At 44.2% G+C, this 25,221-nt stretch overlaps 1 protein-coding gene across 1 annotated transcript in view; it reads right to left on the bottom strand.

Annotated features, from left to right (window-relative positions):
• Positions 1-25,221, bottom strand: part of TLL2 (tolloid like 2) — a 150,853-nt gene that overhangs the window by 41,213 nt on the left and 84,419 nt on the right. Inside the window, exons 5-9 of the mRNA XM_032135543.2 lie at positions 22,005-22,122; positions 16,018-16,196; positions 14,440-14,545; positions 6,806-6,930; positions 3,985-4,100 (exon numbers count right to left, since the gene is read on the bottom strand). Coding sequence (XP_031991434.1) covers positions 3,985-4,100; positions 6,806-6,930; positions 14,440-14,545; positions 16,018-16,196; positions 22,005-22,122 — 644 coding nt within the window. The remainder of the gene's footprint in view (positions 1-3,984; positions 4,101-6,805; positions 6,931-14,439; positions 14,546-16,017; positions 16,197-22,004; positions 22,123-25,221) is intronic.

Genomic DNA, 25,221 nt, shown 5'->3' with positions numbered 1-25,221 from the left:
CACCTCTGCTCCATTATGTCTCCACTCTTCCTGATCTCCAGCCCTGACCCAGCCCCTGCACCCCTGACTCTATTCCTTTCCCAACCCCGGGGGACCTTGCTCTCAGTGGTTCCTCTCTCTCCAGCATCTCCAATCGCTGCCCCTCCACTAGCCACTTCTTTATATTCAAACAGCCCCGGGGCCCTCTAGCTCTAAGTAAACCCTTAGGCTGGAAGGCTTCCTCAAAGGTTCCCATTCCCTCCCCATCAAATCTAAAGGACTGTTATTTGTCCTTGTGCCCCATGACCCCTCTGCCCAGAGCTTATCCTTTCTGGTTTTCACCACACTGGCCTATCTTCTCCCAATTGCTCTTGCTCCTCTGCCCTTCCTGCTCCCTACTAGGTGAGAGAACCTCCAAACAAAGCCTTTCCTTTCCAGCCTCCTCCACTGTAGGAGATGCCATTGCCCCGATGGCCAAGGAGCCAAGCTTTGGTTTTATCTTTCCTTCATCCTTACTGTTGATCCCCCATATCTGTTCCGCATCCATGCTGCAGCTCTTTTTAAGCTATCCGCATCCCTCCCCTCTAACTCCATCTCGCTCCTCCTGCCTCACCCCCTCCTGGATGGCTCCCACACGATTCCTGGACTGCTCCCTGCTGTGGCCCCATTTTTTTCTACACACTGGGGCTTCTAGATCAATCTTCCACTCATATCTCATGTTTACCAGACCCCTCCCAATCTTCCACTCATATATCATGTTGACCAACCCCCTCAGGAAACCTCAGTGGCTCCCTGTGTCCCCATCTCATGAATTAAATTTTGCTTACTTTCCACACCCCCAGAGTCTGTCCTGTGCAACCTGTCCAGTGTTCCCTGATAGTCCCCTGTCAGGGAAACCCTCCCCAGGCCTGCTCAAGTGTCCCCCTCCTCGAGCCTGTGTCTAATTGCCCTGATGAACACGATTGATCTTTGCCTCTTTGGAGTGCCCCACCCTCTGTCTTATAATGATTCTAGAGTCGGTGTCTTTAGATCTACCTAGATCTGGATTTGCTTCTCAGCTCCATCTACTAGCTCTGGAGTCTTGGGAAATACTTGCCCTCTAGTTTCCTCATCTGTAACACAATACACACATCACTGTGCTATTGAGGGGACTGTGCGAGAAACCATATATAGAGTGTATATTGCTATGCCTGGCACATCATGGGCACTTGATAAATAGCAACTTAAAATACCAGGCAGTCCACATTGAGTGTACACTTAGCATACCACAACTAACACTAACCACACCTCGCAGGCTGCCCATCTTGATTATTGTTGAGTGCCCATCCCTTCCCTTGGGCCCATCCCACCCAATGTTTTGTCTCAGGACAAATCACATCTTCCACAAAGCCCTGTGATCTCCTAGGAAATGAAGAGTCAGTGCTAGGAAAAAACAGGTCAGCTCACCTTGTGTCATTGTGTGTGTGCGCGCGTGCGCAGGTGCGTGCGTGCATGTGTGAGCATATGCATGTGTGTGCGCGCACATGTGTGTGCGTGTGTGTGTGTGCACACGCTATCACTCCTCTTTCAAACTAGACTGTGTTTTTCGACCCTACTTGTACATTAAAATCACCTTTGAAGCTTTGAAAAGAGCTTGTACCAAGCAAACATCCTTCCTTCCATTAAATCAGATTCCCTGGGAGTGGGGGGAGGGGGACCCAAAATAAACACTCAGTCTTAAGACAGGGGTGTGCCTTAGATTTCTGTCCTATCCCACACCGTGCTCATATTCAGGTGGTAGAGCTTAGTAACACCTGTAAGCTGGTTGCACAATAATTCTTTAGCCTTTGCTTTTTTAAAATTACAGAAAGGAAATGTTAGCACAACTTCCTTGGTAACACATTCATGATCTGAATGAATGGGATAATTATTCAGGCTAATTATTTTAAGTACGTTAGTGAACCATAAAGACCATAGGGGAAAGAGGTGGTGAACAAGAGGTGATACTCAAATCAATCAAGTTTGCTAATTACTTGCAGCTCTGGGGAAGGCTGGGTGAAGCAGAAATGGAAATAATTGGTGCAGAAATTTCAATGATGTATATTCTCTCTGTCCCCAGTTAGCACTAATAATTAAGGCTTGATGAAGTTTACACAGTTCAAACATATCACACACCCAATTCAATAATTTAGAAATTACCAGACCAGACCTCTTTCTCTTCCCCCTTTCTGCCTCCCTCCTGTTAGCCTCCAGCAGGCACATGGATTTCACATCTACCTAAGGCAGACAGGTCTGGGGTCTCAGACACAAGATGACAGCCATACTTAATGTCTTAAATGCTTAGAGCCAAAGGAAGGATGTATACATGTGTGCCCATACATGTGCATTCACGTATGTGTATAAATGCACATTCAGATGTCTATCTACTAGCCTGGCCCCTTTGTGTAATAATATAAGATGATGGTCAAGCATTCAGGCTGTCAGAGTCCAATTGCCTGGGTTCAAATCCCAACTCTGCAACAAACTTAGAAGCCTTGGGCAAGTCCAGTTCCTTACCTGTAAATAAGTATGGTAACAGCACCGATTTCACAAAGTTGATGTGAGGACTAAATTAGATGATCCACATGATATGCTAAGGATCGTATCCGGTCCACAGAAAATGCTCACAATGGTTCCTAGCCATTTGTCTCTAGTTAGCACACTATGCTTAACTTGACATTTAGATGGACACTTTAAAAAGTTATAAATTAGAAATACCTGAAGTTTGGCTACAGGTGCTTGAAAAATTCCATCACACCCACTGCTAACTGCTAGTGAAAAACCCTAGCTGCAGGTTTTTCACTCAGCCCCTCATCCATCCACATATCCATTCAACAAATACTTATCAGGTGACCAGTCTGTGCCACAGACTGTGGAGTGCTGGGGCCCTGGGGGTGAATGATCTCCAACCTTAATGAGCTTAAGATTTAGAAGGGGGACAAATAAACCAGTAGTGACAATACCGTGAGACATGCTACAACAGGTATGATTATTATAGAGAGCTCTGGGGGCACTGGGGGTATCCCCTAACCTAGACCTAGGGAAATGAGTTTCTCTAAGATAGTTGCATCTAATCTGAGACAACTTGAACAACACTCAGATCTGTAGAGACATGTAGCAAAAAGATAAGCTTTGGAGAGCAAAACCTCAGTTCTCAGTTTCTAGTTCTATATCTTACCTTGGACTTTTGGCACTTTCCTTAATGTTCAAGCCTCAAATTCCTTATCCAGATAATGGATATAAGAGTACGTGCCCTGCAGTAGGGTTGAAAACATACCACCCTTGGACTAGAGTGAAAGAGATCCTTGCCCTGGGCTCAGCTCTAGGAGGTCATGGAATCTTCAAGACTAAAGGGATGTGTCCACCCAGAGCTTGCCCAGCTCCTACGCCACACTCCAGGAACCCAGGAATTCCCTGTCCACACAGCTCTGAGCCCACTGCCAGGTCATGCAAGGGCCTCTGCCCTGGATCTATCTTCTTGAGTATAGACTGCACGCCTGGCCAGTCCATCCCGCTGGAGGGGCAGCCAAGGAGTGGCTGTTTGCAAAAGAGGAGTGGAAGATGCTCAGGGAAGTGGGCTAGGGTGTCAACAGGGATGTTCTTTAAGCCCCAAATAGTGAGATGGAGGCTGGGGGGAAGAAAAGCCAGCTGTGGGCTCCCCGTGTCAATTGTCCAGAGCAGCAATCTGAGGTGTCACAGAATTCTAAATTCCAGGATATTATAATAGTGTATTTATTAAGGTTGGGAGGAACTGTGAGCTTGATTTGTAACTCAGTGGATATTTAGTACATGCCAGCCTTCATTTGTATGGGTGAAACTGGTTGAGAAGTCCAGAAATAATGAACGTACAGCAAGCAGCACCATGCCTGGCACAGTGGGTGCTCATAACCAAACAGCTGTTATTTTTACTATTGACAATAAGAATTCCTCCCACCTCACACAACTCAAGGAGTGCTGTCCCGTTTGCCGAAGGGGTTTCCCACCTACCTTTTCCCCTGGGGTGACCGAGATCCTCCAGACGCAGTGGGAGTAAGATGGGTACCCATTTGGGAAACCAGGTGCAGAAAAGTTTCCCGTTGTGTCCTGCAGGGTCTCCCCACACGCTGCACAAGCAAAATCACAACTGTGATGTGGCATATGCACCTCTCCTGGCCCAAGCAGCTCCTGCACAGGGCAGCGGAGCAAACATACCCCTTTACCAGACAAAGCCCTCAGAACAGGTTGGTGAGAAGTGTAGCAAGCAGATTGATGTTTTCTGGCTAACAAAAGCACAAGTAGGACCTGGGAGCCAAAAAGGAATGCCCAGGAATTTCTTCTGAGGCTCTCAGGACTAAGCATGGCCTAGAAGTCATGAATCTTAGCTCTCTGGCCAGCTGTGTGGCTTGGGCAAGTTTCCTAGACTTGCTGGACCTTCATTTTCTTATCTGTAAGATGGGCAGGACATACCTGAGAGGTTTAGTGAAATCGTGTGCATTACATAAAATGGATCAGCTCAGTGCTTGGCACATAGTGAGTGCTTCATATATAGTAGCCATTATTATTGCTAATAATAATATCGGTGGCAGAGAGAACATGAAAGTGCAAGTAGAGGCCAGGGATGGTGGCTTACACCTGCAATCTCAGCACTTTGGGAGGCCAAGGCAGGTGGATCATTTCAGGTCAGGAGTTTGAGACCAGCCTGGCCAACATAGTGAAACCCCATCTCTACTAAAAATACAAAAATTAGCTGGGTGGTAGTGGGGTGCACCTGTAATCCTAGCTACTTGGGAGGCTGAGGCAGGAGAATCGGTTGAGCCTGGGAGGCTGGGAGGTGGAGAGTGCGGTGAGCCAAGACTGCGCCACTACACTCCAGTCTCCAGTCTGGGTGACAGAGTGAGACCGTGTCTCAAAAAAAAAAAAAAAAAAAAAAAAGTGCAAGTAGGTAAGACGAAAAGAAAAAAATGCTTTGAAACTTATTTCAGCTATTAGTTTAAATCTTTCCTCTTCTTTTTCTGCTACTCACTTCTGAAAGAACTATCAAGCAGTCAAGAAAACAAAAAAATGCAGAGGCACAGGGAGCTGGAATCTTCTATAGCAGGCTATTCTGCCCTTGAATGTTTGAGGGTTGGTTACGAGTCTAGAACCTAGTCTTTATGTATGTGAAAAGTATTTCCCCTAATTTGTCCTCACAAATGAAGGGTACCTGTATGAATCCTTGGAAACTACAGGTTTTGTATTTCTCTAATGCCTAGGGATTCAGACTCCAAAGACAAAGACACTGGTTTGCTGAGAGCCCCTCCTCTTATGTGGCCAACCCTAACATGTGGAGATTCAGCATCCTTAGGTATCTTTTCCTTACATGCAGTTCAACCTTTGCATGGCAACTGACTGAGCTTTCAGTTACTACTCGGGACTACTGGAAGCTCCATATTTTCTGGAGCTGCAGGAAGGGATATGTGGAGAACCGCCCATTATCGGCCTCAGGAAATCCTGGATGTCGGGGCTTCAGTATCACGTTACTGAACAACTGCCAGGCATCATGAGGATTATGCCTGGCAGTCAACACCCCCAAGAGTTCCATGGAAATTATTTTAGAATAATCATCAACATTCTGCAAGAACAGATACATTACTGTGTGGCTCCACGGTATTTTGCTGTGAATCCTTTTGGGAAGTGAGCAGCATAAATGTTATAACTGAATAAATACGATGGCATTTCCCAGGGTATGCTATAAGGTTTCCCATTCGATTCAGCAAGGTTATATGATATGTGTGTCCTGTATTTCAGCCCTAACACGACCCCAGATGACTAATAGCTGGATGGACATATTTTCTAAAGTTTCTTGAGGAAGCAAGCCCCACACAGCCCTTTGCATCCCTCAGGTCCTGCTTAGTAAGGTAATGTGACAGCCCAGATTTTCTAAGATGGTCCTCACTTCAAATACCTCCTCCCATGATCAAACTCTGTGTCTGGTTTGGAAGTTTGGGAAAGGCTATTGGTAATGGAACTTCCTTCTATCCTCCTAAAACCACTGAAATGGATTCTGACCCATCACTAGTAAAAACTCAGCTGCCCTAACCAGTGCTTTACACTGAGGCTCAAGAGCTGAAAGGGGTCTAGAAGAGCTCAGATGGTGTGTGTATGATGATGATGCTGAAGCCAAGGGGATGGAAGACAAGTGGGACAAATTCAAGGGGCAGGAACGCTTCCACACGGGCCGGGGAATAGGCATTTGCTCCAATTCCAGCGTATTGTCCCATCTTCAGTGGCAGACTCCTGGCCACTGACCAGCACCTTGGATGGCCAGGAAAGCCCCAAGACCAAAGCAACAAGCTCGTTAATAGCACTGAGACTCCCTCCACCTTGTAGCATTTGGGAAACTGACCCCCATCCTCCCAAAAGCATTCTCCCTCACTCTTTGTCTTCCTGCAAAATCCAGCTTGGTTCTTGTTTTTCCAAACCCACATCCCCTAGTCCCAGAGATAGGAGAGGTGCTCTTACTGTTCTGGGGCACACACTGAAGTACACTCCTATTTACTATTGTTCTGTTATGCCTTCTTCCCCTTCTGGACACAAAGGCTTTGCCAGAGAAGTCTGAAGCCTCTCATGAAATTGCCTATGGACTCTAAGACCTATTATTCTCTTCACTGCCTGCCACCATGTCACCATTTCACCTTTCTGTACTGCCTAGTACCTCCTACCAGAGGGACACCAGAAATTAAAGCTGCCAAGGAATAGTCCCTTTAGGTCCCCCAAGTTGTTTTCCCAGCACAGGGACTGTGCTTTGGAGATGCTAGGTAGGTGCTGGCAGTCCCCACGGCTCAGTTACCTGGGCATTTGTACAGCTTCCGGGCTTGAGCTATGTCTCCCTGACTGAGCCGCACGCGCTGGCCAATGGTTGGCCTGATGCCACTGTCATCTCGACGGGGAAGGATGGTGTCTAAGAAAACTCCTCTACAGGAAGGAAAAAAAGAGAGAGAGAAAGAAAAGTCAAGGCCATTAGGCTGTCCGTGCTGGGATTTCCAGGCTTCATGCCCTTGCCCATAACCCCAACGACATTCCTGCCCCCTGGCCTGCCTCTCCCGGGCTGGCATGACTGAAGAGGTTTCCTTCGCTCATGCTAGCATTTTCACATTCCATCTCATCAGCTGCCTACTCGCTTTCCAGTGGGAAGATGATTCTGCCAAGTGTAAAAATATGCCCTAGTGCAGTAGCCCAGGGGCTTCCTTAGGGATGTGTCCTGAGCATTTTCATGAAGCCCCGACAGGTCCAGGCCCCGGAGCCACCATGCTGCACAACTGCAGGGAGCTCCACTTAGAGAGATCATGGTGTGAGTGGCGCCCCCTGCAGTTGTGCATTGGGAAGTACTTAAGTAGGTAAGTCCTGGAGCCACCCCAGGGAGAGCTTGGGAACTGGTCCAATGTGAGACTCTCAGGGGCTGGTCAGCAAGTGCAGGTTGATGAACTGGTGGTCAGAGTTTGGAGGCCCTGCTGGTAAGAGGGAAATCAGATGGAAAATGAGATAAATGCAGAGAATAAGAGTAGTGAAAAGAGCCCTGGACTAGAGATTTCTACACTAGGCCTGCGTGTGCTTGGACAAGACCCTCCCCCTCTCTGAGCCTCTCTAAGTCTCAGTTTACCCCACTAAACAATAAGAAATCTGTTGAGATGGTCATGGCAGCCCCTTCTATCTCTAACATCTTATTCTACTCCTACTTGACTGAAATCTAAAACGACAATTTCATTTCTAAACTAGACAAGTGGAAACCAGGTTGCCAGCTGAGCGCTGGCCCTGTTGTGGGCATGGTTTACACCCCGCCTGCTGCCTTGTCTGCTGCCAGCTCTGAGCCTCCTCTTCTGCTTCCAGACTCTCTATCTGGGGCCTCTCCTGGATGTTAGGCCTCTCCTTGAATCAGCACCTCCTCCAGTCACCACCTTGTTTCTTTCCCTCCCTTCTTAACCAAGTTTCTAGAAAGTATTGTCTCCAATCCCCAACTGCTCACCTCTGATTCATTCCTCAATCCAACTGTGATCTGACCCCATCAGCAATGGTCACCACTCATCTGCCAGTGGACACCTTCCAATCTCCGTCTGCCCTCTCTCCAGCACTGGGACTTCCGATGCCCTCCTCCCTCCTCACTGTCTTCTCCCTGGGTTCAGACCACGGCTCTCTCTGAGCAATGAGACAAGAACCACTTCTGCTTCTCCTTCAATGATGCCCCTTGGGTTTCTGCCCTCTCCCTCTGTCCTCTCTTTCCACGTTCCATCTGCTCCTATGGCTTTTAACCATCATCTGCAGCCTCACAGCTAATCCTCTGTTTCCAGCCCAGGATCCTCTGCTGAGCCCCAGATGCCTCGTAACACCTCCCCTGGGCTGTCCTATGGGCCTCTTATATCCAACATGCTCAAAACCAAATTTATCACAATTCCATCCTTCTCCTGCTCATTCCATAATCCTTGTCTCCTGAGCCTGAATCTGAGGGCATTCTCAGCTCCTCCCTCTCCCTCACACTCTCCTACCAAACCAGGAGCCAGGTCCTGCCCACTATACCTTTTTTGCACCCCTTGAACCCATACCCTCCTCCTTGTTCCCAGACCATTGCCATAGCTCAAGTGATCAACACCCCATTCCTGAACTCTTTCCAGTAGCTTCTTAACTGGCCTCCCTCCCTGTAGACTCAGCCACTTCTACTCTACTGCTCCCCTTGGCCACAATGCTGCAATGGAATCATCCCCAAATGCAAGGGGAGGCATGTGCCTTCTTTGCTTAGAATGCTTCACCAACTTCCAGTCACCACTTGGATCTCTAGGCTGTTTGCTCACTGACTTCTGCCTTCCTCTCCAGCCTGACTCTTTAATCCCATAACCAAAAGAATACTTAACACAAATAAAGCATATGTCATTATTTTAAGCAACACTAAGCTCCTTGTAGGCCCCAAATATGTCCTCTCACATGCTATCCACTCCCTAGGCTGCCCATGCCCTCTGTTTTTTTGTCTATTTGTAAACTCCTATTCATTCTCCAAAACCCCATCAGATGTCTTTCTCGATTAAAAGTCTTCCCCAAGCCTTTTCTACTCCTCCCATCTGGAGTTTGTCATTCCCTGCTCTGGGTCTTATCCATTTGTGTAGTCTCTTCTTATCATACTGTATTGTCTTTTTAAAGGAGTGATGGTATTTGTCTTCTTTGCTAAAAATAAGTTCCTCAAGCAGAGAGACTGGGTGTTTTATCTCTGTCCTTAGAAATTAGAGCACAGCAGACCTCAAAAAAATGCTTCTTGAATTAAATTATGCAACCAGGATAAAGCACTGTCTTTTAAAAACTTTGCAAAATAGTTATTTACATCCAAAATGGAAGCAAAAATGTACATACGTCACCTAGCTATTAGCTGTGCATACTTGCTCTCTCTCTCTCTCTCTCTCTCTCTCTCTCTCTCTGTCTCTTTCAAGCACTGTTTCTATTTCCCTAAATTCTGCACTACATTAGAAAATACCTATTACCCCTGGTTCTTCCTGGTTACATCACTTCGTTATCTTTTTGTTTTTGTGCAGACTTTTTTTTTTTCTAAATCAGATTTCAAGCTCACTTTCCAACCTTAGCCTGTGGGAGTCTAGATCATCTGCTGATTTCCTTTTCAGCATCTCTGTACCCAACATGTAACCCTTGACCTGTCTTTCTCTAGCTCCCATAGCCTCATTTTTGAGTCTGGACTCCTGTAGAGAAACTTTAGTGGAATGCTTGTCCTCCCTCACTGACTTTACCACATTTTAAACCACAAGTGATGACTCTGCAGAAAATCCTAAATTCAATCATTAGCTACTCCAAAAACAGGCACTTCTGCCCTAACGAAAGGTGTGTCCTTTTGTAATTATTTTCTTGGTTCCCCTGCAGAAAGGCATTCTGCAGCACAAGCATAGGGATCACACAGTCTCTAAGCACCCCACGCTACCTGGCCACATCACGTAGATGACTTTGCCAGTGGGCCTGGGGCATAGAGGCCATGTTCTTGCACTTACTCATCGTTCATAGGACTTTCCGATGTGCCAGGCCCTGCACTGGGCACTTTCCTTGCACCATCTCATTTCATCTTCATAACACCCTAGGAGTCAGGTGCCATTATCACAAGAGCTCTCACTCTACAGGGGAGAAGACTGAGCCTGCAGAGCTTAAGTGACTTTCCCAGAGCACAGAGCTAGTCATGGAGAGGCAGGCCTGGAGCTCACCTCTGGGAATCCTCCTCCTTCCAGCCAGTGTTTCCTGCTGCCCAAGGAACAGTAGGCCTTATGATGCATTAAATTATAGAGCTAAGAACATTGCAGACTTCAAAAACCAAAACATCAGGAACAACATTGGCTCACACTCAGACCGCTCTTTGGTGCTGGACGTCCTCCCTTGCATATCGTAAGCTGCCAGCAAGAGCTTCCAGCTGTTTACTACAAGAGCCGTCCCCTGGGTAAGCCACAGCGGTGACGTTCCTTCCCTCTTTCATGTAGGACAACTCTTAGCACTGACATTCTGCTAAGCTAAGACAGAGTTCAGCAGATGCCTCCGGGAATAAAACTGTCAGCTCTGAGTTCTGAAACAAAGAGGCCCCTGTACAAGAGAACTGTCTCCTCATCTCCTGGATCTTTGCCCAGCAAAACCTCCAAAGAGACCGCTCCCCACAGCTTGGGTCCAACCAAGGGGGAGGGGAGAAGAACTGCAATAAACTAGAGAGAATAAAGTTGGAAGGAGACAGCTCAATCATAAAGAGACACAAAGATTGAGTTTCCCATCAGCAGGGTATAGCATTTGCCCACCTCCCCAGATCAGCATATGTTCCATGGGCTCTATTCTGCTCTTTTACAGAATCCAACATGAGGTACAGGTCAGCTTCAGGGTCTTTGTGACCAGAAGTAATGACATGGAGTTGGGAGTGGGGAAACTATTGACAAAATGCCAATAGAAAAGCCCCCAGGAAAAACCCAGTGAACAAAATTGTTTTCTGAAAATCCAGGTAAAAAGTTGGCAGAAAGGACAATGAAATTATCCACCTGCAACAAAACAGATTTGCTGAAACCATTCTGAACTCTGGGGCAGAGGTGAGAAGGCAGCAGTGGCAGATTGTTAAAATAAAAAGTCACTCCTCCTAATAGCCATATCCTACTGCAACGTGAAGCTGCCATACCTCCCAGTAAGAGGTGGAGTCTATTTCTCCACTCGCTTGAGTTTGGGGCTGGCCTTGTGGCTTGCTTTGACCAATAGAATGTGGTAGAAGTGATGTCATGCAAGTTCCAGAGCTGGGGCCTTAAGAGGCTTGCAGCTTCCCCGCTTGCCCTCTTGGAACTCTGAGTCCCCATGCAGTGTAAAGCCTGGTCTAGCCTACTGGAGGATGAGAGGCCACATGAAGGAGAACCAAGGGGCTCCCAGAGAGAACAGAGGGCATGAACAGGCAGCACCAAGTGCCAGGCGTGTGACTGGTCATCCTGGACTCCCCAGCCCAATCAATCTGTCAGATGACTGTTGCTGTGAGTGATCCCAGGAAAGACCAGAGAAGAACAAGCCTGACTAACTAACCCACAGCATCATCAAAAATAATAAGCTACTGTTTTAAGTCACTAAGCTTGGGGGTCAGTTGCTCTGCAGCAGTAGCTAATGTAACAGTAGCAGGAGGGGCCGCCTGCCCTCGGCGAGCTGCTCTGCTCCTAGCTGCCCATCCTCCCGTATGCTGCCCCTGCTGATCTCCCTCCTAGAGATTCTGGGGACTTTTGATGAGGAATTTTTATTTCATGGGTTTGGCCCATGGATTTCCACTGGTCTGGGCTGATGGTTCACATTGACAATAGCATTAGAAATGGTTAACCCCTGAGGGACAAAAGGCATGGCATTATGAGCTAGCAATCCTAGAAAAAAAAATACATATATATATTTCAAAAAGAACGACAAGAAAAGAAACGCTGGTGCTGGAAGATCCCCTGCCTGCATCCTGTCCTGGCCTCTGGCTCCAGAGCTTGGGCAGTGCCTGGCAGGGAGCAGGCAGTGAGAAGGCAGTACAGTTCCTATAGCACACAAATGCCCTACATGGTACAGACTTATAGATTCACCTTAATAAAGTAGCCATCGCATTGTGAGCACATGGAAAGAACTGCAGTGAGCATAATGGAAATTTCTACCCTCACCTATTCCCCAAAATTGCAGGTCCTCCTGGCCCCTTTGAACTCATTCATTAATTTATTCATTTAGCAAATGTCTATTGAATACCTACTAGGTGCCAGGCACTATGTTGGGTGCTGGGGACTAGAAAAGAATGAGATAGTCTCTGTCCTCAAGGATCTCAGTCTACTGCCAGAGAAGAGAATACAACAGATACATATGAATATATAAATTAATAATTATTAATAGATAAATTAAAAAGCAATATGAAGAGTTATGGCAGCTACAGAAACAAGACCCAAGGAAAAACTTCTCCCTTGGGCCAACTTAACGTAGATTCCCTGACAGAATTGACACTTGGTCTCTAGTAGCAGCTTGTAACTCCTGGATGATGGGGTGGGCCTTTGGCTATTCCCTGCACCATTTCCCAAACAGGTGAATCAGCCCACCCCAAGACCCAAGCACCGCCTCCCCCTTGGATATCTGCACACCGCACTGGCGTCCTGAGACTCCCTGCATACAGCCTCAGGGTGGATCCCTCAATGTCTCAGTTTCCTAATCTGGAAGAGGAGGCCCTTCCAGCTTCGGATTTCCTGTATGGCAGTGAATGAGATCATATCTGTCAACCCCTCACCCATCTGCACCAGATTGAGAAATTGCAACATGAAAGGTTGGAGCTGGAAGGGGCTCAGAGAACATCTAGTCCAACCCGCTCACAAGGAAACCAAGGACTGTGGAGGTGGAGATTTAACCATCACACAGCTGCCCCTAATTACTGTCTGCCTCCCTCAAAGGCAAGGGTCACAGGAGAACTAGGACTAGAACCTGGCTTCTGCCTCTCAGTTTGGTGGTCTCTTCATCACACCATGTTTCTTCTACTATCTTTGGAAAAGAGCCAGGAGAAGGTCAAAGAGGCCAAGAAGGCTCAATTTCATGCCACTCCCAAGTGCTGTCAAAGATGCCAGCTTTAACACAACTCCACCCATTAGAGCTCATTTCTAGGTGCAGGATAGAGATCATGACTAAAGCAGCTGTGTGGCCAGAGGAACAGTACCCCTTGAGAACTTGGGATGCTGAGATTTAGAGGATTTCTCCCATAGTCCTATCAACAAACTCATCAACAGGATGCTTTCGGCAGCCTTACCCAAGAACCAAGGAGCCCTTGGCAAACAGTTTCCCTTTCACTCCCAAGAGCCATATGTTTTCTGAGCAAATGAATTCCTTTCATCTTTATGGACATAGAGACTCATGGAATGGATTATTTCCCTCTTTGCTGTGACTGCTAGGAAGCACAGGGCAGGATTTGCTGCCAACTCTAACCAAGTGTACATGACCTCACAGCATATACTCTGAGCACTAAACTTATTCTGGGCCTCAACTTAGCTTTCTAGCTGTATTTTTTCCTTTTCCTTTCCCCCAGTTTTCTCACCTATTATTTATCTTTGTTATCTCATGTGTATATTGGAAGTCACCACAGATCCTTTTGGGGAAATGATTAAATAAATAAACAAGCAAACAGCTGGTTTTAACAGGAGACTGAAGAGAAAGTACCAAGAGAGAAAATAGTTGTTCTCTGTGCCTCCTTTAACTCAAGGGTAGAAAGAACTACAAAACTGGGACAAGTAGGGAAAAACTTCTGCACACAAAGCACTTACAGGGTCTAGAAGCAGGGACAATACTGAAAATCTTCAATGTCTGCTAGGCACAGCATACCAGAACAGCTCATCAGAACAGAACCTGCCTATGCCAGCCATAAATAAATGGCCCAGCCCTACTTGAATACAGCAGCTTCCATCATCTGTGATCTGCAGGTGGGAACCTGGGTCCTTGCTCTCACTCCAGTCCTCAGCTACCTGTGCATCTGAGAGCTGGCTGGAGCCTCATTGTCTTCACCTCTAAAATGAATCGATGATTTACAGCCCTCCCAGCCCTGACACCGCCTAGTTTCCAATTAAACCAAACCTCTGCTAGGAGAATTGGTGAGCACCACCATGCTTCTACAAAAGACTCCCCCCACCCACTGGAAATTTGACACAGAGCCTCTAAGTTATTATCCCAGCCAACCTCTCGATAATTTCCCTTTTCCAGTTTGCTGCTTGTGACATTAGGGCGTGATGGAATGCCAGCTTCACAATGGGATTCAATCTTATTAACAGGAACCTGATTAGATTATATTTCACTGCAGCCCAGAGGCCACTGTATTTCAAGGACAGACAGGCCAGCCGTGCTAGGAGCATGCAGAGACCCACTCTCCGCAGACCTCCAGGAATCCAACCCAAGCCTGCCGCAGGCACAGTAAAACACAGACGAGGCATAAGCATAGATTCCGACCTTGAGAAGGTGTTCCGGGCGTAGTGCATGATGCTGTCAAAGTCGTATGTCTCTCCCAGAGAGCTCACTTCCCCAGCTTCCATTTTTAAGAAATTATACTCCTGACCTGTGACACAACACTGTGTTAAGCCCTTTGAAAACCAAGTTGGGCACCTGAAAGGAGGCAGAGGAAGGAGAAGGAGGGCCCATAACAACTTCCCAGGGCTCTCTTGGCCCAATCAGTCAAATAACAGGGCTTGTAGTGGTTCTTGTTGTTTTTAATACTTAGAAATTTGAAACTTCCAGCAAGCCCTGTGTTCTCCCAACCTCACCACCCAAGACCTATCCCCAAATGCCACTCAAACCTCTTAAAGTAAGTTTGCAGACAGATTAGTTATCAACTTGCTTGCCCCCACAAAAAATAAAAAATAAAAATAAAAAACTCTGGGCCAGGTGCCATGGCTCACGCCTGTAATTCCAGCACTTTGGGAGGCCAAGGTGGGTGGATCGCCTGAGGTCAGGAGTTTGAGACCAGCCTGGCCAACATGGCAAAACCCCGTCTCTACTAAAAATACAAAAAATTAGCCGGGCGTGGTGGCGGGCACCTGTAGTCCCAGCTACTTGGGAGGCTGAGGCAAGAGAATGGCATGAACCCGGGAGACAGAGCTTGCAGTGAGCCGAGATCGCACCACTGCACTCCAGCCTGGGTGACAGAGCGAGACTCCGTCTCAAAAAAAAAAAAAAAAGGACAAAAATTAGCTGGGCATGGTGGCGGGCGCCTGTAATCCCAGCTACTCAGGAGGCTGAGGCAGGAGAATCACTTGAACCCAGGAGGCGGAGGTTGCAGTAAGCCAAGATCATGCTGCTGCACTCCAGCCTGGGCAGCAAGAGCGAGACTCAAACAAACAAACAAACAAAAAAACAAAACAAACAAACAAAAACCTGATCTTGCAATTTGAAGAAACAAAAGAAAATGAATCAGAGAGTTAAGTTCAATCCTAAATAGCTCACAATTTAGATTCTCTAAAGCATTTGTAAGGCAATCATATTCTTCAACTAGCTACTTTCATGCTCAATATTAACTTCCATATAAAATTATTTGACATAAGAAAGTATTTTTTTTTTATCTAGACACTTTATCTGCCTTGGGGCAGAATGCTTCTAGGCAGAAACACTGTTTTCACGTGTGTTCATGTCCTAATTGTATTTCAGTTTCAGAAAATATGTTGCCTAAGTCAGCAAAAATAACTCATAAAAGCAGCCAGGAGAACTCTTTTTTTTTTTGGCTTATCAGCTCTGATGCTGTAACAGTGTTCTGGTCGACTGTGTTCCTTTCAGGAAATGGAGTTAGATTTCCATGTCCTTTAAAACACGGAAAATTCTGCTCCAACCTACAAGCTATGGCAGATGACCTCCCAGGAAGCCACAGATGGACAGTGGTCAGACTGGTGAGAAGGGCCTGCACAATACAGTCATTGCTCCATATTCGGCAATTAGCATTGCTCAGCTCCCAGCAAGTCCCCTCCTTCCCTCCCTCCTGTCCCTGAGGTTGCCACCTTCTCGACCAGTGCCTTCCAGACTCCACACAGGCCTCCTTACCTGGCTGGATGTTTTCCCTGATGATGGTGACATGTTGGTCTCTGTCTGGCCGGGTGTGTTCATGCCAAAACCCAACCACATGGCCCAGCTCGTGAGCCACAATGCCAAACTTGTCACAGTTCTTCCCAATGGATATGGCCTGTGGGCCTCCTCCTCGGCGCCCAACATAGGAGCAACAGCTGGACAATTGCGGGAATACCCAGGTCAGCAGGTCAGAAGACATTCAGAGCAAGAGGCAAGTCCCCCCTCCCACTCTGTATGTGTGTGCATATATGCATGTAAAAGAAACAGAATTTCAGGCCGGGTGCAGTGGCTTACGCCTGTAATCCCAGAACTTTGGGAGGCCGAGGTGGGCGGATCACCTGAGGTTAAGAGTTTGAGACCTGCCTGGCCAACATGGTGAAACCCTGTCTCTACTGAAAATACAAAAATTAGCCAGGTGTGGTGGTGTGTGCCTGTAATCCCAGCTACTGGGGAGGTTGAGGCAGGAGAACTGCTTGAACCCCGGAGGCAGAGGTTGCAGTGAGCCAAGATCACGCCACTGCACTCTAGCCTAGATAACAAGAATGAAACACCATCTCAAAAAAAAAAAAAAAAAGAAAAGAAACAGAATTTCAGAGGTGAAAGTGCTCTCATTGTCCAACTTCCCACCCAATGACCCAATGCAGAAATTCCCTCCAAAAATGGTTCTTGAGCTTTTTGTGGTTATGAATCTTCTTGAAAAGCCGACAAAAGATATGGTCTGTCTCTGACATAAAGTCCATACCACACTCCACCCCTCCACCTGCAAGGTGCTGGAGTTCCTGCTGGGCCATTTTTAATGAAAAGGAGAAGAGTCAGGGGAAGAAGGCAGATGAGTGTCTATAATGCATGCAACTTGGTGTCATTATCAGAGGAGCCTTAGAGATGACTCCCTTCTGGGCACGATCATTTTTTTCAAATAATATTTATATATATTTTTGTAATACTAAAATTTATTTCATCAGTCTTCTACTAATGTACATCTGGGCTGTAACTCTAGTTTTTGCTATTTTAACAAGGCCTCGGGGGAGAGGATGACAAGCAAAACAAATAAAAACAACAGCAAATGAAACAAAGAAATGGTAGCGTAAATTTCTACCAATGGGATTCATGGATAAAAGGATATGTGCATTTGAAATTTTAATAGATACTGTCAAATTGCACTCCCAAAATGTTGTCTGTTTATATACTCACTAGTAAGATATTAAAAGCCCTTTTCTCTTTACCTAAAAGAAAGGAAATCAGTCTATTGAAGAGATATCTGCACTCTCATGTTTGTTGCAGCACTGTTCATGATAGCTAAGATTTGGAAGCAACGTAAGTGTCCATCAGCAGTTGAATGGATAAAGAAAATGTGTACACACAGAAAATATGTACAAGCACACAATGAAGTACTATTCAGCCATAAAAAAGAATGAGATCCTGTCATTTGCAACAACAGGAATGGAACTGTAGGTTAAGTGAAATACGCCGGGCACAGAAAGACAAACATCATATGTTCTTACTTATTTGTGGTAGCTAAAACTTAAAACAATTGAACTCATGTAGATAGAGACTAGAAGGACGGTTACTGGAGGTTGGAAAAGTAGTGGGGGACTGGTGGGGAAGGTGGAGATGGTTAATGGGTAAAGAAAAAAAAATGAAAGCATGAATAAGATATACTATTTGACCAAAAAACAGAGTGACTATAGTCAATAATAACTTAATTGTACATTTAAAAATAACTAAAAGAGCGTAACTGGATTGTTCGTAAGACAAAGGATAAATGCTTGAGGGGAGAGATACCCCATTCTCCATGATGTGATTATTTCACATTGCATGCCTGTATCGAAACATCTCGGGTACCCAACAAATATATACACCTACTGTTTACTCACAGAAGCTAAAAAAATGTTTAAGTCCTATTTCCCTCACCCTGGCCAACATTGGTTTTATCAAACTATTTTTGCCAATTGGATAGGTAAAAAATGGGATTTCACTGCATTGAGGCTGGATAGTTTTTCACATATTTTAAGTGACATTTTTATTTTTTTTCTGTGAACTAATGAACTATGTGATCACCTCTTACCCCTGTTTTCTTTTGGGTTGTCCATTTTTTTATGATTGATATTTAAGAACCCTTTGTAAATTAGGGAAACTAGTCAAGAGTGTTGCAAGTATTTTGCTCACTTTGTTAGTTCTCATTTGACTTTGTTTTTGTGTATTGCTTTGTTTTCTTTTTGCATTATAAAAGTTTTTAATATTAGTATTATAAAATGTCTTCATTTTCTTATGTGCTGCTTAGAAAGGTCATCCATATTTCAAGATTATAAATAAAATCTACTCTTGTTTCCTTCTTATACTCTTGGATTTTTTCTTTCTTCCAGTTTTTTTTTTTTTTCACAGAGTTATCTAAATTACCCCAATATTCAAATATCCCAGTTGACTAATTGATCTTTCTCCCACTCATTTAAAATGTTACCCAAATTTGTGTATAGGTATATTGATTTTGGACCCTTTTCTGTATATATCTATTTTTCCCTTAAGTTTCAAACTGTTTTGTTATTATCTTCCTTTTGCATTTTAATATTCTGCATGTTTGGCTAGACCATTAGATAGCTACCTCTGTCATTACTGTTTTCTCTCTCTGTCTCTCTCTCTCATTATCTCTACATGGTTGTTCCTCCAGATAAACTCTAGTATCATTTGCTCAAGTTCTAAAAATATGTATGCATACATACACATGTACGTATATATCTCTAAATGTTGGTGTTTAAATCAGAAAGGCATGAATGTACAGCTTATTTTAGGGAGTTCTGACATCATTACTATGTTGAGTATCCCTACACCAGGAAGCAATATGCTTTCTATTTTTACTTTTTTTTTTTTAGGTTCCTGGGAGTTTTAGCATTTTCTTCCTATAGGTCTGGCACATTTATGTTTAGTCTTAGATATAGTATCTATTATGTTTCTATTAAAGTTGTGATTTTTTCCCATCATAAAAGTGTATCAAACTATTTCATGTATAAAGAAAAGCAGTCACCTATTTTTGTTAATTAATTAATTTTGTGGTCACTTAATAGAGTCTCCTTGTTTTTCTAACAGCTTTTCAATTGATATTCTGGGGTTTCTAGGCAGACAATCACATTACCTCCCATCAGTGCAAACATTGCCTTGTTCCTGCCAATATTCACAGTGTTTCTTTCTTTCTCTTGTCTAGTTTATATTAATTAGTAATTCCAAAACAATGCTAAATAATTGTGGTAACCCTAAACATCTTAAACTTGTTCATGATTTTAACTAAAATTAAATGCTTCTAGAAGTATCATCAATAAACATGATATTGGCTTTTGGTTGGAAGTTATTTATATAAATGTATATGTATACTTATATATATATAATGCAAGAATCTATCCTTGACATCTATTTCTGTGCTACCTTGGTTACTTCTTTAAAACAAAAACTGCATGTTGTATTGTACAGGTGCCTTTTAGCATCTATTGAGGTATGAATATAGCTTCTCTTCTTTGACCAACCAATCTTGGGAATAGATTTCCTAATGTTGAACTAATCTTGTATTCCCCAGATAAATGTATTTGGCAGCCTCCTCTTCTTTTCTTCTGCTGCTGAATTCTACGTGCTAACATTTTATTTAGGATTTTGCATGGCTATTCACATGTGAGATGAGTCTATAATTTTTTCTTTCTTATCTTTTTTATCATGTTTTCCTTTCTTTCTCTATTTATTTGGTGCCATCCTTTTCATTTCAAGGTACCAATGCCATAACAGTTCCTCAAAAGTAATTTGAAAGCATTCATCTTTCTCTATGCTCGAAAAAGTTTAAGTATACCAGAATAATCTGTTTTTGAAGTTTTGAAAGAATTCACCTGTGAAACTCTGGGTCTGGTGCTTTGTGGGGGATGGCTTTTTCCCTCTGTTCTTCAATTTCATTCAAAGTTCTTGGTCTGTACCAGTACTTTATTTTTACCTTGAAGACTTTCACATTATCCACATTTTCACCCTTCTTGCCCTAGAGTTTTGCAAACTACTCCTTTGTGATTCTGCTGAATCTGTGGCTATTTCTCCCATTTTCATTTTTAATCTTACGTATTTCTACGTGATCATATTTTGTCTCAATTAAACTAACAAGTGGTTTATCTATTGTTTTCTGTTTGTTTGTTTATTCAAATAATTTACTCTTGAATTTGTTAGCCCTAAAATGTTTCACCTTGTCTGTTTCCTTGTGTTCTCCTTAGGTTTATTTTGTTGTGGTGGTGGTGGTGGGTTGTATTTATTTTTACTAGCTTCTTTGAATTGAATATTTCATTGTCACTATTGTCAACGGGTGATGTGGATATTTAAGTCTGTGGGTTTTTGTCCGGACATAGCTTTAGCTATATCTCTTTTATTTTGAACCATAGGGCTTTCATTATCTAGACATTCTGCAATTTTAATCTTGCTGTTTTTATGACCTAAGAGCCATAAAAATGGAAGCATGGGGGGACTTTTAACTTACCAGCTAATGTTTATTCTATTTTTGTTATTATGTTATGTCCAGTTTCACTGCTTTGCAATCAGAAAATATCTTAATGCTATTTCTGCCTTTTAGAATTCATTAAGATGTTCTTAATGCTTAATAGATGGGCATTTAAAAAATGTGTTATGAGGTTATAGAATCTGACAGACCTATAGAATCAACTCTATTAACTGTATTTTTCAAATCCTCTGTGAATCTCTACTTATTTTTTGGTCAACGTGACACTGACTTACTTGGGCTGACAGAAATGAATTAAGTCTCGGGCTACTGAGCATTTCTGTCAATTTCCCCTTGAATTCCCTGGGGCTTGTTTTATGACCTTGATGCTATGCTATTTGGTGCATGAAGATTTATGACAGTTATATTCTCACCGTCGCTTATACCCTTTCTCATTATAAAGTGTCTCAGCTTTTGTTTTAACATTTTCTGACTTTAAAAACAAAAACGACAAAACAATGAAAACCTAGTCAATGACTAAAATTGTGATCCCAGCTTTCTTTTTGTTAGCATTTACCTGTATGGCTTCTTTCCCTTTACTTTTAAACCTCTCTAGGTTGTTTTCTTCAGTAATCATCTTACGTATAGACCATGTAGTTGGGTTTGGTTTTTTGTTTTGTTTTGGTTTTTTTTTTGAGATGGAGTTTTGCTCTTGTTGCCCAGGCTGGAGTGCAATGGCGGGATCTCAGCTCACTGCAACCTCTGCCTCCCAGCTCCAAGTGATTCTCCTGTCTCAGCCTCCCAAGTAGCTGGGATTACAGGCATGTGCCACCACACCCGGCTAATTTTGTATTTTTAGTAGAGACGGGGTTTCACCATGTTGGTCAGGCTGGTCTGGAACTCCCGACCTCAGGTGATCCGCCCGCGTCGGCCTCCCAAACTGTTGGGATTACAGGCGTGAGTCACCACTCCCGGCCGGGTTTGGGTTTTTGATCCAACATGAGAACCTTTTTCTTTCAGTAGGAAAGTATATCATACATATTTATTAACGTAACAGGTAACTTTAGTCATAAGCCAGTCATTTTATTATATATTATGTTTTCTGAAGGAAGTCTGTAAGCCTGTAGAGTCCTTCAAATTAAATGCAAAATTTTACATGCATATTCATCTATTCTTGAAGAAGGAAAGCCCACCGCTTCATCAGATTCCAAATGGGGACACAAACCCCAAGAGGTTAAGAACCACTGCCTTAAGTCTTCACGTGACACACCACCAGTTCTTCTGTTGCTCTCCTAGGGGCAGGACCCCTCGTCTTCATGGAGTCTCCTGGAATCTTCCTTTTGACCCACCAGCTTTGCCACTGGATTGTAATTTCACCGAGGGCAGAAAGTTTCTAGCAAACCCTGGACTCCTCTAAATAACAGCTCTTTGGAAATACTTAGGTTTACAGAGAAAACTCAAGACTCATGAGCCATCTGATTCTGCAGAAGTGGCCTCGCTTTCGTTTACTTACCCACAGGTTCTGTAACTGAATACAATAAAGCTTTCCTCATCGGTCCTTTCTATGAAGGTCACACAGGTGTGCTTCTCCCAGTGTCTCATGGCCTGCTTAAAAATGGCCCTCTGGCTCCCTGAAACAACAGGGCAAGCACTCGACTTCAATGATGGGTCCATACTTTCTTTAGATGCTTTTTTTTTTTTTTTTTTTTTGAGACGGGAGTTTTGCCTTTGTTGCCCAGGCTGGAGTGCAATGGCATGATCTCGGCTCACTGTAACTTCTGCCTCTCGGGTTCAAGCGATTCTCTTGCCTCAGCCTCCCCAGCAGCTGAAATTACAGGCATGTGCCACCATGCCCAGCTAATTTTGTATTTTTAGTAGAGATGGGGTTTCTCCATGTTGGTCAGGCTGGTCTCGACTCCTGACCTCAGGTGATCTGCCAGCCTCGGCCTCCCAAAGTGCTGGGATTACAGGTGTGAGCCAGGGCACCCAGCCTCCTTAGACGCTTTAAAGCATGCTGAGTTAAGACAAAGGATGTTCCAACAATTAAAAAAAAAAACATTGTTAATAATACTGTATTGTTTACTGGAAATTTGATAAAAGAACAGATTTTGTGCTCTCACCAGCCCCCCAATGTAAGCATGGGTGGTGATGGATGTGTTAATTAATTTGATTATGGTGATCGAGACATAATATATCAAATCTTCACGTTGTATACCTTGAATATATACAATTTTTATTTGTCAATTAAATATTTTCAAAAAAAAAAAAAAAGCTTGTTCAGAATAGAAATACTCCAGGAATTTTCAGGAATCAGGATTTCCCTTGCTAAAAACACAACGTAACTTTTCTGAGTTGCCAAACCTAGAGAGTAGGAGTTTGTGGATTGGAAGGGAGGGTAAAAATAGATTTTCAAAATATCCTGGGCTTCCCAAATTTTCCTTTGTATTGAAAGTATTTTCCAAACTTTTACAAAACCTTATCCAGGTTTTTCGATTTGGAAACTGCAGGCTTTTGAAGTAGGGGGGAGTCAACTCCAGCTCACCAGCACTGCACTTCACCTCCTCATTTTCTTTTAGACCTGTAGGAGGGTGCTCCCATGCACTCTAAAATTTCTATTTGCATATATATCTGTGTACTTTTGCACGGGGTTTCAGTGTCTTGTGGGGAATCCTTGAGCCTAATTTTTCTTCCAGGCCTTTGAAAATAGGTGAATTTCATACTTTCTCTGAACCTGTCTTGGTATTTCCTTGAGTGGAAATTTGCTGAATAATAAAACTCCAGGCTGACAGTTACGTATAGTCAGTCAGTTCTTTTCAAAATCTAGAAGGAAGACTGTTTAAATTTTCCTAGAAGCAATGAGAAGGATCTAGGAAAAAACAGTTGCCTGGGAAGTATGAAGGATGGTGGGAGTTGGAGGTCTGAGTTCTACAGGGCTCTCATTGCAAAACAAAAACAAAAATTACAAGCAAAACAAAACAGCTGACATCACTTGCATGTTTGTCCCCTTCAAATCTCATTTTGAAACATAATCTCCAGTGTTGGAGGTGGGCCGGTGGGAGGTGTTTGGGTCATGGGGGTGGGTCCCTCAAGAAGGGCTTAGCGCCATCCCCTTGGTGAATGAGCTCTCGCTCTGAGTTCATGAGAGATTTGGTTGTTTGAAAGTGTGTGGCACCTCCCCCACCTCTCGCTTGCTCCCTCCCACCATGTGATGTTCTGGCTTCCTGTTGCCTTCCGCCATGATTGCAAGCTTCCTGAGGCCTCACCAGGAGCAGATGCTGCCACCATGCTTGTCAGACAGCCTGCGGAGCCGTGAGCCAAAACAAACTTCTTTTCCTTAGAAACCAGCCAGCCTCAGGTATTCCTTTAGAGCAACACAAATGGACTAGCACAGCAGCAGTGGGGGAGGCTCCCATCATTGTCTACAGAATGTGGGGATGGTATCATATTGTTGTCCCCAAAAACATTCATATAGAATAAAGAATAACAACTGGGCATGGTGATTCATGTCTGTAATCCCAGGATTTTGGAAGGCCAAGGCAGGTGGATCCCTTAAGCTCAGGAGTTTGAGACCAGCCTGGGCAACATGGTGAAACCCTGTCTCTACAAACAATTAAGAAAAAAAAATTAGCTGGGCTTGGTGGCACGGCCTGTAGTCTCAGCTACTCAGGAGGCTGAAGTGGGAGGATCGCTTGAGCCTGGAAGGTTGAGGCTGCAGTGAGGTGTGATCATGCCACCGCACTGCAGCCTGGGCAGCAGAGTAAGACCCTGTCTCAAACAAATAAAGAAAGAAGAAACAAACAACAACAACAAAAAATAGAATAACTTAGCTGTCCATTTTTTTCTGACATCTTGACATTTTTTGCTCAAATTGTTTATAGCTCAATCACTCACCAAAAATAGCAACCCTACTAATTACCTAATAACATGAAATACTTGTGTCAACAAAATTCCTATGTTAACTTTGATGAAAATAATATAAATCTTTGGTCAGAAAAGCACACCAGATATGAAAGAACACAGTTAGGATACCAAGGAACAAAAGTCTGTAGCGGTTTATCATTTCTGTTTTTTTCTTTAGGCATTCACCTTTCTCTGCTGTGAGAACAGACCTCCTTGAGGGCAGGATGAAATCTTAGTCATCTTTTTTACCACCAATCCCTAATTAAGCACCTGGCACTAGGAAACCGTGGGTTAATGCTGCGGGAGGGAAAGGGAACTGCAGGAATTCCGCTGCCCTGCGGCTGAAGTCTTCACCGTTCCCTAACTTACTCATCAGCGATTCTCAGTGGCTTTGGCAAATCCTCAGGGAATCTGCCTTCATCAGCCACCTCTCAGAGTAGAGGTCACAGAGCCACAGGGAGGGGAAGGACTTGTAAGTGGCACTGAGAGCCTGGGAAAGTCTCTCGGTGTGGCTTGTCACCCAGGCTTTCCATTGACATTGGCTGCAGGTACGCAGTGGGCATATTTGCTACCTGCCTAGGATGTGCCGGGCCCTGGTCTAGGTGTTGGAGACATGGAAGCAGAAATGAGACAAAAAAAAAAAGACTGCTGCTCCCACAGAGCTTAGACAGAGACAAAAATAAATGAAACAGAAATAGAAGTAAAGAGTTCAGGTCATGGTAAGTGCTGCCAATGTTATAAAGCAGGGTTTGGGGACAGGGAGGCGCTGGCAGGGGGAGGGCGGAAGGTCTTCCTGTTATGTGTCCCTTGACATAAGACTCAAATGATAA

This window comes from Hylobates moloch, unplaced genomic scaffold (assembly GCF_009828535.3).
Source record: "Hylobates moloch isolate HMO894 unplaced genomic scaffold, HMol_V3 SCAFFOLD_3, whole genome shotgun sequence".
Lineage (NCBI taxonomy): Eukaryota > Metazoa > Chordata > Mammalia > Primates > Hylobatidae > Hylobates > Hylobates moloch.
Note: the sequence above shows the minus strand (reverse complement) of the source record. Positions and strands in the feature narration are given on the sequence as shown.